The sequence below is a fragment of the Populus euphratica genome, unplaced genomic scaffold (genome assembly GCF_000495115.2).
Source record: "Populus euphratica unplaced genomic scaffold, PopEup_1.0 scaffold2.1, whole genome shotgun sequence".
NCBI lineage: Eukaryota > Viridiplantae > Streptophyta > Magnoliopsida > Malpighiales > Salicaceae > Populus > Populus euphratica.
Genome location: NW_011499846.1, coordinates 3,727,700 through 3,739,770, shown reverse-complemented (window position 1 = coordinate 3,739,770; position 12,071 = coordinate 3,727,700). Strand labels below are relative to the sequence as shown.

The 12,071-nt window shown below is 32.9% G+C and overlaps 1 protein-coding gene across 1 annotated transcript; it reads right to left on the bottom strand.

Moving 5' to 3' along the window:
* Positions 1 to 1,331: 1,331 nt before the first annotated feature.
* LOC105132580 (uncharacterized) lies at positions 1,332 to 5,511 on the bottom strand. The gene is made up of 2 exons (XM_011036154.1): positions 1,717 to 5,511; positions 1,332 to 1,598 (listed from the first exon to the last, which is right to left on the bottom strand). Exon 1 carries the CDS (start codon positions 5,386 to 5,388, stop codon positions 3,481 to 3,483), a length of 1,908 nt encoding a protein of 635 aa, XP_011034456.1. The 5' UTR covers positions 5,389 to 5,511; the 3' UTR covers positions 1,332 to 1,598; positions 1,717 to 3,480.
* Positions 5,512 to 12,071: the final 6,560 nt, after the last annotated feature.

Here is a 12,071-nt window from a genome sequence, read left to right as displayed (position 1 = left end):
GTGTAAAAGCACATCAATCCAATATCAGGCCCAGTTACTTGGACGGATGAGCAGTCCACGTGATCGCAGTGCCTGGAGCATGAGAGCATCCATCAAAGAACTGGCAACAATAAGCGAGCAGGCGGCGAAGGGGGATTTTGAATTGTTTGTCTTCTAACTTTTGACAACAAATTTGAGTAATTCCCTGAAGAAGGAATTTCCATCATTGTTGTCAGCAAATCACATATACATCGAACCTTGATTATCAAGTACGATTGGCAAGTTGATTTTTCATAAATATTGTCTGAAGCATATTCAATACAAAGCCACAAGGCGTTCAATATAACTCGCAGGAACAAGGAACAAATATGTGAGGGAACTTGATTCTAGTTCCCAGCCACGTTTTCACAAGTTTGTAGTCAAGAAAAGGAAACATAGTCAAATGACATCTAATTGTAGCTCGCAATCTACCATGATTATAATTTTAAACCCCAAAGCCTAGCGTGATCAAGCACCAAGGAATCTCGGATGCCTTGATATACACAAAATCCTAGATCCAACACTTGGGATATGGGGAAGATGATAATGAGAAAAGGGAATTACATGAGAGTATCAAAAAGGGAGATTCACTTTAGATATCTGAGCTGGACCTCTAAGATAAGGATAGAGAACGGAAACAGAAAATAAGGTGGGGGGCATGGTTAAGGAAGAAGTAAAGCAAAATAACACAACATCAGTTGATTTAAGTGTTCGAATAGTACTATCTTTTCTTTAGGGGGGGCAAAAAACGCAAATTTTTTTCTCCTAGGATTTGGATCCCACTCAAAGGTTTTTCCTACTGCATGCCTTCTTTGATCTTCAAAGCAATACCTTCATGGTTTCCAAGGTGCTTCCAAATGGACTTTAGTCTGGCCTAGCCAGAACAGATAGTATAAGGTTGTGCATCAGCAATGAAACAAAACAAAAATTTGTTTTAAAAAATGAAGATTAAATAAGTTTATTCAAAGGACAAAGGAGGCACTATAGAGTTAAAAAGCCAATACAATATGATGAATAATGAACAATGGAGTCGGTATGTGATATGTGTATCTCTTAAGAATGTCCTGATTTGTGAGTGTAGGGACCGGGGCTAGCATGAACATGTAGAGCCATGGAAAAAAGAGGAGAAGTAAGATTTTGACTATGGAACCAGATTTATGTCAAAAAGCATAAATAGAACAATGGCTTGTCTGCCAATAGACTATAAATTTCTTAACCTAGCTCAAAGCCTTAAGGAGCCTTTCAGCTTGCCATAAGAATGATGGCATTTCTTATGGCAAAGAATTTCCAGAAGTAACAATGGCAAAGGAGAGTTTCTAGATAAACACATCACGACTATTTATTTCAGAAAGCCATGAGCAATAAATAAATTGTTAAGAAATTTGTGTGCATAACAGCAAATCCTGTATATCAATGTGTACAGCCACCTCCACTCTTTCAGGAAAATTTTGATGACATTTTTACCATGAATACGATGCTGACCAAATTTAGAATCAATTGTTAAAGAACATACCAGCTGCTTTAGTAGCAAGGATATGCCAAGAAAGAAGCCTTCCTGGTGCTGGGCATGTAAGCCAGACCTGGATACATGTGATACAAAATTAAAATTCAGTATTTGGGAGCCTTCAAGATTTAATAATGGAATAACCAGTCCCCCAGGGATTATCGAATCCAACAAAAGGGGTTTTATGTGCTCACCTCCATAAGCTGTTCACATAGCCATTTTGATTCCTAGGTTGAAATTCTTCATAGGAAAAATGAGAGCAAGCTCAGGTCATTGCTCCTCATTCATAAGCATCCGATCAATGCAGTACTGAAGACTGAAACACTTCTGCAAATAGTTGTCACGATGATCTGAACCTTTAGATAAAACCATATAAGAAAAACTGCACAGGAAAAGAACACCTACAAGAACAACTTATCAGTGATCTGAATAATGAACACACCATGTTCCTATTTTAACATCATCAATGCAAGATTTAGCTAAAAAATCCCACTTTCTTTGTTATTGAACAGGCTAAAAAGTTTCAAGACAAAATGATACTGAATGATATCCAGATCCAGAACCAATAAAAGATAAAAGCATATGAAAAAGAATCTAAGATACATGCTGTTTGTAAATTGAATTGAATTTGATGTATTTGATGTTGCCAAAACAGCAGTAGAGAGCCTCAGTCTGCATGCACAAATACATAGCTCATGCTAATATTTCAGCTCTTTGAACCTCCAAGTGCAAAATATAGATTGTGGCATAGACTGTTGAAAGTCTTGGTGCACACGTGCGCAAAACTTTTCCCGAATGCATTGTCCACAATTGAAAAATTCTTCAATTTGATAAAATGCTGTATCATGTATAGAGAACAAAATTTCATTGTCTGATCAGAAACTTTTAAATAGGAACCTCAAAGAACCAACTCACAATAAATGCCGAAAGAAATCAAACTAACTATCCTGAGATTGAAGAAAAAGAACAGCACCCATTTTTAAGAGAACACAGCTATTAATTGTGGAAGAGTGAGGGATGTATCCTTGACTCCTGCTCTCTGGTTAATAATGTGGTAATAGGAACTAACACCACCAAGATTTAGAAATTTCCAAAGGTTGGACTGACCATCGAAGATTTGTTTTTATTTTTTTTTCTTTCAGTTAAAAGGACAAATAAGCAGATGAAGAAGGAAAAAAAGATACCCTCCAAAAAGCAAACCGCAAATATACATTGTGCAAGTGATGCAAGAAGCCTGTACATCAAATTTCCATAAAAATAAGCTAAGGGGCGCCACTTTTTACTAAACACATAAAAGGAATCCACTACAAGTTCATTGACAACTTCATACAATAGAGGGTCCAGCAAGAAACCACTTGGCCATGAACATATTAGATTTAGTAGACTTTCTATGCACATGATATATGCACCTCTAGAAATTATGTTCTAGGAGCTTCACAACTGATGACAATCGTAACAGCTAGGACAACAAACAAGCCAGAAAACAGCCTTAATTACTGGTTATGTAATTCAGAGAAGTAAAGCATTTTAAGCTAATGTTTCAGAGCTTTTTATCAAAGAAAAGAATACAGAGACAGAGGGAGGGAGGGAGGGAAGCCTCACACAACTTCAAGCAATAATATTAGAAAGAAAGATTGGGTATATAATACATAAACATTCTCAAAGAATTACATATAATAATTTTTAACACATCACAGATACGCATTACCCGTAGGAACCGGCTGAAAATTAAGGTCCACAAAGTTGTTAACAAATAGTTATAAATAAAGTACGTGCAGATCGGACCAGTTGGCCATAATTTACAGTGCAGTATACAAAAGATACCCAGAAGCATGTGAGAAGCTCCATTCTTCAGTATACATAAATGTACAGCCCACTTCCAGATGTCAGAATGGATAGTGGGCATGATTTAATCTCAATCCCTAAGTTAGAGCAGGTTAACCTGGCTCTTGAGGACTCTACACAATTTCCCCATGTCTGAATTCACTGTCCTCACAATCTGCACTGGTGTCCAACCCACAAGGTGAATCATACCATTTAGGATTCTCATGGTAGAAACTATCAACCTGTATAAGACCTACATCTGTCACTATACCCTCATCATGTCTCATGGGCTTGGTTAGTTTAGTATCTTCACAATCAAGAATGCTCTTCTCATCAAAAGCACTGCACTTCAACCACTTTTCAGGCTTAGACGGCTCACTCAACAGGTCCTTCTCACTCCTACACTCTGCCCTCATCTGGTCCCAGGGAACAACATCCCCAAGTGTCCGGCCAAAACTATCTTCATCATCTTCGATCAATTCTGTCTCCTTGTATAGCCGTTCATGGTGATCAGTCCAGTGAGCCAGATCATTTCCCCCCACTAACACATCATCTGAATGAGACTTGTGCGAAAGCAACCCTATTGTCTTTGAACTCTCATCCCCAATGCTCCTAACTTTGTTGACAACATCACACAATTCCTGAGCCACTGAACCCATCAATTCACTTGGGATTTTCCTCAATCTCCCTTCTAATAACCCAATTTCAGCTCTCAACTCTTGCACCTGCTGCAAAACTGAAAGTTGAAATTCCCCATCATCCTTCCCCAACAAACCAAAACCTTCACTGTCCACATCCTCGCGTACCCCATAAACCATTTCTTGATCCATCATAAACCCACCTTTATGCCCAACAACCCGATGTATTATCCTCGCATTCCCATCCAATGGCCCCGGTTCATGCCCTGAATGCACTGCATACAACTTAAACATTGCCATCCCCTCTTCTTGATACACAAAAGTCTTATCCTTCTCATTATAATTCGTAATTGGAACAATCGCCCTAATCCTAAAGCCACACCCACACCTCTTTGACGCATAAGGCTCTCTTTTCAACATCCTTGACTTCTTTGCAACTGGCTCACCCGCCCTATGGCAGGCATAATCCTTAACCTCTGCCATAAATGGTTTATACCTAATATATTTCTGCCTAATACAAAGCACAACCTTATGTTTTGCTGCTAATTGCTGTAACTTCGTTGGAACTTCCTTCGCAGGCACATCAAATGACTCGGTGTACTCAAAACGCCTACGTTTATTCCGCGAATTAGAACCCTCGCTCGTGGAACAGACCGGACAGGCAGCAACACAAACCCTAATAAAACTCTCCGGTATTCCATAAAACTTAGCACCTACAGTCCAAACTTGTTTAATTCTCTCTATTGTTTCTCTTAACCCTAAATGTTTTAAATCTGCGTCGCCGTGGAAACTAGTAACTATATCTTGCCATTGATCAATGTGAGAAACAAATTGCTGTGAATTATTTTTAAAACAGAGAAATTCGTTACCAGATGTAGGGTCCACATGCGCAATTAACTTCTCCTGAATCCTTTTCCATCCCGTTAGGTAAGCGGTGTCTTCGTTCCTATCTTTCCAGACATTCCGCCACGATTTCAACACCGTGCACGGCGTCGCTGCCCGGATCTCGTCGGGAGTGGCGAGGCGCTGCTCGAGTATGCAACGGATCATAAGAGTGTGAGAGTCAGCGTTGAACGTGTAGAACTGTGTGGATATGTGTGGCTCAGGGTTAATAAAGGCAGGCGCGTGAGGGTTGTGGATACGATTGGAGTTGTGGTGGAGGTTGTTTTGGTGGTGACTGAGGGAGTCGTCGTTGTCGGAGGAGGATTGACTCGGTGAGTTATCGGGGGAGGACGGGGAACAGAAGAGGACGATTTCGGGGAGAGAAAGGTCGTCTTGAATGGACGGTTGTGATTGGGTTTGAGGAGTTGGGATGATGATCTGATGAGGAGGAGGAGGGAGTGGCGGGACCAGGTCATGGTGGTTATGGAAGAGATCAGTTTCCGTTTTGTGAGGAGGATTCATGTTTGGAGAGAGATTGAAGAAGAAGAGAAGAAGAGAGAGTGAGAAATGGAAAGAGAGGGGTTTCTAGGTAACTTCCTAGACAAGAGAGTTTTTTGTCGTTGTTGGATGTTCCCTGTCTATCTTCTGACATTTTGGGACTCTGAAATTTCAAGGTTTTTTTATTTATTCTTTACTCCTTTTCTTTTTCGTTTAAAATTTATCAGAGACTTTTTAAAAAAAAACAAAGTCTAACCGCACTCTACTTTTCAATCTCTCTCTAAGCTCCTTTTTTTTTTTTTATCTCTTCTGATTTCTAGTTTCATTTTGTCTTTTTCAATCTGTTATTCATGGTCTGTTTGCAATGATATTATTTAATACGGACATCAAACAAGATAAAATTCAATTTTATTCTATTTAATTATGTCTGATTTAATTATATATTTAGTCTTATCTCCCCCAGCAAATATTGTTTTATTTCTTGTTCTTTGTGAAATGATATTCGATGTGTGCATCAAACACATTGAAACCCGATCTTATTCTATTTGATGATGTCCGATTTAATTATATGTTTAGTCAATGACATAATATTTTAAACTTTGCTCCTCCATTTGAATCTTTTTACACTGGGGATGCGTGATAGTTTTGGAGCGGGTAGCTTTTTTTATTTTATGAATTTCAAAAGTGTCCTTAATTAAAAATATATTAATTTTATTTTTATTTTTTTATGATTTTGATGTTCTAATATAAAAAACCTGAAAAAATATCTTGATATATTTTTAAATAAAAAATATTTTTAAAAAATATTATATATCTTAATATCAAACACATATCTTTTCCAACTTCCTAAAATGCAAATTATGCTTGATTCTCAGTATATACTTGACGTTGTGATAGTTTTTATAATTATAATTTAAAAAATAAGTTTAAGAAAAATATTTTTAATTATAATTTTAAGATAATAACTTTTAAAAAATATATGTTTAATTAAATCTGGTGTGAAAAGTATGGCTTTATGAATTAAAAATATGTTTTTTTAACTTTTATATAATCTAGATTTAAAATACAATCATATATAAAATCTGGTATAAAAAAATTATTTAACTAGCAGAACAAGTGTTTATGTGATTGGATAAAAAATAAAAGTTGTTGTAATACCTAATAGTTTCTTCTTAATAAAAAGTATTGCTATATTGCATGTAATTTGGATCACCGTGTGTCATTGTTTCATTACAACAAAAACTAAAAGAGCTCAATGTATGATTGTTCATTATTTTACTGTTTATCTAGATATAAATTACCATAGATTGGAGTAGTGTAGCGATAAAATTATTCTTAAAAAAAATTTTTGTTAAGCATGCAGTTAAGGGTAAAATTATTTTTTTCATGAAATACATTTGACATTAAAAAAAATAATTGGAAACAAAATGTTTCGTTCAGATTGTTTGGGCTACAATAAATATTGATTTGCCCTTCAAGACATAAAATTTTAACCTTCAAGTCGGGGGCATCTTTTGTCTTTAGAAAAAATATAAACAGTAAAGATACAATTATGCCAGCAAAGGATCGGAGGCAATTGAGTATTTTTAAAATAGTTGATGCAAGCTTGAGTAGGTAAGTATCACCCTCGCCATTTGGGTAGCACATGCAGCCCCAAAACAAAATTGAGAGTTGTTTTATGAGCGACTATCCATGTGCCTCGCCACCCCAGGCATAATGACGAGGCACATGTTCCGGGGCAGGCCAAGGATAAGCTTAGATCAAGGGTTTTTCCCTACCTCCCTTTCTCCTTTCTCTTCTCCTAGAAAATTATGTTGTCAATTGCAAAAATATATAGGTCTAGTATGGTTGTTAGACCAAAAAACATGAGTTTATGATGATTATTAGATTTAAGACGCTCAGTATTAAAAATGTTGTATAGCATGTAATTAAATTAAAAAAAAACACTGGAATTGAAGGTACTTCTACTATATACACAAAATTTATTATTTGATACAATAGTGTAATTACATTTTTGTCATTCTAAAAAAAATAAATGCTCTTGTGTTAGGGGTATTTCAATATTTTTATATGGCTTATTGATTATTAAATAATTGTATGGGGATAATAAGTGTCTTTTAAAAACAAATAAATGTAAAATAATAAGTGATTTTTTCTTAATTTTATATAGATTTTTTTTAATATTTTTTTTTTAGATTTTTCATATATTTTTTAATTATTGTTAAATAAATATTATGCGTGTTAGTTTCCATTATAAATTTCATGTGTTTTCGTATTACAAATTTATTTTGATAAATCATGTTGCGAAGTGAGATATCTTAATTTTTATTTCTTGCTTGGTTTTCTTGATTTTTTTAATGCTGATGAAATTTTTTTCCACTATTGTACATAATAGTTATTGAATTGTTTAATTAAATGCATGCATAGGTTTTTCAATTTATATCTAGAAGTTTATATCTAGAATTTAATAAAAGAAACTATTTAGCCAATACTTGCTCGAGAAAGTTTAAAAGGCTTTAAGTTGCTTTCTACGGGAGAAAAAATATATCCTTTAAGGTGAACATTTAAGGCACGTAACATGATTATTTTATATAATGGGTTCAAATATATAAATGGATACATAAAATGTTTTTCTAAACACTTAACCAGGCTATTCAAATCTTTATAGTTGCAAGGAGTTGACAAGTATTTATTACTATGTATTTTCTAATAGTTGTTGAGACTTTATTTTCTATTTAAAAGTTAGATTTTTATATTTTTTTTTCATTTATTATGCCATATTTTGTTTTAAGTTGCTCAAACAATATCTATATTGAATTGATAACTCTTTATATTTTACAATTTGATTTTTATACAAAATTTAAGATAGTTCAAGTAAGGTTTTTATATATTACTTATTTGTTACTTAAAAAAATTATATATTTTTTAATATTATTAGTTTGTAATTACATATTAAAAAAATATTTTTTAATTATCTTATAATTAAAAGCAACTCGTGTTTTTAGGAGGAGCCCATGACATCACACAGCAACCTATCTAGTTGTTTATTCTAATTGTAGCAAGTACAATTATACAATCAATGAACAAATACAATGATACACTTATTCACACAAAATAAATTAGTAGATAAAATCTAAGTACTGTTTTGTATTCCGATGGTTTATATGATTACATTTTTTTAAAAAAAGTATACATTATAATTTTTTATTAATTAATATTTTAAAGTTTTTATCAATTAATAAAATATTTTTAAATACATAATCCGAGTAAAACACAAATCGCGCTGCACAGCTGGTGTTATTTTTACGTTTTTCTTGCAGGGAGTGTCGTCTAATGTTGCCAATGATATCAGTAGTTTGTTTATCACTACTGCTTTGACAGGGAATCTATCAATATCAATCAATTGGTATTAATTTTCAGAAATGTACTCACCTCAAACATTGCCTCAGAAGGCTTCTGGGGCTTCACCTTAAAAACAAAAGAAAAAAAAAAGATTAAAAAAAAAAAGAGTCTTCTTCTCTCCTTGCTCCGATTTGCAGAGACAGTTCATCCAATAATTGGGTAGGGTTTTTGCTGACAGCATGCATGCATTTTGGGACACCTAGAGGAGAAGGCACTTCCTTGAGACTTCTGCAGGGGATATTTCTTCATGGTGTATTTGGTAGCGTAGTTATAGTTATTTTTAAAAAATTATTTTTAATATTAATATATTAAATAATTTAAAAATATTAATTTAAAACAAAAAATAAAATAAAATTATTATTTTTTAAATATTTTTAAAATACAAAAATAAATTTGGTGCTAGGAGTCTCACCCACCTAGGTTAGTTTGTTCAAAGGTGCAGGCTCATATATATTTTTAAAGCTATGGTGGAATTATCCCTTTATTTTTTAGTGGTTAAGATATTGTGTGCACGAGAATAATTCCTATGCATGTGTATTGGATGGATAGAATTGCACGATATTATTTTATTGCAACCTCCTTTTTTTATTTGAATTAACAAAACATCTAAAGAACTGGGCCAGCCATTGCAACAACTGCCTTAACCCTGTTTGGTATTGTATATTAAATGAGGGTCAGTCAAATTTTGAAGGAAAAAAAACTGTTTAATTTTTTAAAAATATTTTTATATTTTTTTGATATACTTATATTACAAATAATATTTTTAAAAATAAAAAATATTATTTTAATATATTTTTAAATTAAAATTATTTTAATAAATTAAAAATATTATAGTTACAAACACCCTCTTAAACTTGTATTTTTACACATTGCTCTCTCCCTCTGTCAAGTTGAGATGAGAATTCGAGAACACAGTCAGTTCATGCTGTGACTATTTTTTTATTTCACCATCCCTGACGGGTTCTCTTCATTTCTGCTCAAGAAATTTATACAAAAAAGTGATAGCATTTCTCCTGATAGATGATATCTGACAGGAAAATTGCTTAGTTATGGGTTGTGGAAACTTCTATTTTTTTATGTATATATATAAATGGTAGATTTAAAATGAATGATTATTATCATAGCATTTTGTCTCATTGAGGTTGAACATGCTGCAGATTATAATAGATATATCATCCTAGAACAATTATTTTGATGATATGAAGAGCAAAAAAAAAAAAAAAAAAAAGAGGCAAGGCAGGGCAAAGAGTACAAAATGCTGCGAATTTAGAATTTTTACTTGAGATTATTTGAGCTGTTTGCCCCTGTTCATTTGGATTTTCCTGGTTATTTGAAGGGGCTATATCAATTGAAATAATTTTAAAGTTTTCAATGATTCAAAATATTAATTTGATAAATTAACTTGAAATTACACAATTTAAACTTCAAATATAAGTAAAAATATGAGAATTGATTTAATGTGACTCAATTAATTCAATAAATCTAAAGATAATTTAAACAATTGTTATAAATATAATTTAATTAAAAATAATTCAAGATATTTTTTTAAAAAATTATTTAGATAATATTGAATTTATCTAAATTATAAAATTATAGACAACAATAATTATATTTATCTTTTTATAGAGAAACTAAACCTTACCTAAGAAACCGATCTCACCCATTACTACTGGTGCAGTATAAAAGAAGATCTATTAAAAAGCCCAACTACCAAATAACAAGTTGCCTCCAACCTTTTATTCTCTAGAAAAAAACATATTTTTAAAAATAAAAAAAATAAAAAAGATGTTATTTTGGTCGCGGATCATGTAGAACAAAACTAAATCAAAATGGATTGAGATTCTAAATAGGATGAAGTTTGTTCTTGTTTGTTTTGTGTTTTGAACTTGAACGAGATATATCTATTGCTCCAAATGAAATGAAATTCACTACCTTGTATAATTTAGCTCTGAAGAATTTAGTGTTATGAATCTGTGTATGGTATCATGTTGGGCTCATGGGTGGTCAAGTACATGGCGGTACATGGTGGGATTTGAATTCAAAGTGGACATGGAGTTGCAAGTTGATTTTTTTTCTTTCAGTACAAGGGTACCTTTTGCTTTTCTTTAATTTTTGTAGGTGATTATCTTTATTTGGATTAGTTTTGGATATCAGGTAAGGATTATGGACAGTTTGGCCTGGATTGAGCTTGAAGTGGGCAACCAGTATGCTTATTTGTTTTAAGATGTTGATGCATGTAATATTATGATAGTGTTTGTTTTTGCAGTGATATTATAGTTTTTTTAAATTAATTTATTATTATTTTAATATACTAATATTAAAATAATAATAAAAATATTATTTTAATATATTTTTAAATAAAAAAATTTAAAAAAATAATTCCTACTATAATAACAAACACTCACCTACCAACCTTGAGAAATTATGTGGTGGAGATTGATAGCATGAAAACAGTACAAAACAAAACTCACAGCTGGACACTGGCAAAAATATAAAAGCTGGGACATGATAACGAGGTTTTTGCCATTTGGTTCACCAAGAAATCTCTAAAATCGGAAAAGATTGATAAATAAACAAAAAAAACAAAAGAAGTCTATAGAAAATGGCCCTTATAGCCTATTTCTACCAGCCAAATCCCTCGATCTCTGTACGAAAAGGATTCGCTATCTATAGATATGGATAAGCTTTGCTATATCTGCATTTTTCTTCTTCCATGCTTATTCAGAACAGAACTCCCAAGATCTTAATGAGTAGGGTTTTTTTTTTTTTTTTGTGATTAGAAGCTGCAGTTTCCGTGATAGGGTGGTTCCCATCTGTATTTAGTTGACTGGTTGTTCTTTTCTCTGTTTTTTTTTTTCCTTTCTAAATTTGCTGGCCTTGATCTGATTGCAATTATTTTTTAATTATCTCCTGCCTATTTTCTTTGCTGTTTGTGCTTGCCATGTAAAAATAACGTTTCCGGGAGCTCGTTTATCATTTTGATGTGCTTTAATTATTTTCTTGATTCTTTGAGAACCACTGGGTCTAAGATCGTTTCGCGTAAATGGTATCTAAGATTCAGTCATGGCAGTGCCAGTAGAAAAAAAAATATTTTTTTACTAGAATAATATTGTTTTGGGTTTTTAAAAAAAAATAAAAATTAAATTAACTCATTTCAATCCCAACACGTTTTCCAAAGAAGGTGGATCAATCCCAACCGGTGTCCCGGTTCTCCTTCTAAGCCGGTCTCATGACCGTGGTACCAACGAAAGGAACTGAATACTCGGAATAAGACTTTGCTCCCCAAATCAATGTCGTTTTAATCT

Excerpts from the sequence above, each read along its gene's own strand:
- LOC105132580 (XM_011036154.1), bottom strand. The coding sequence starts at position 5,388 with ATGAATCCTCCTCACAAAACGGAAACTGATCTCTTCCATAACCACCAT.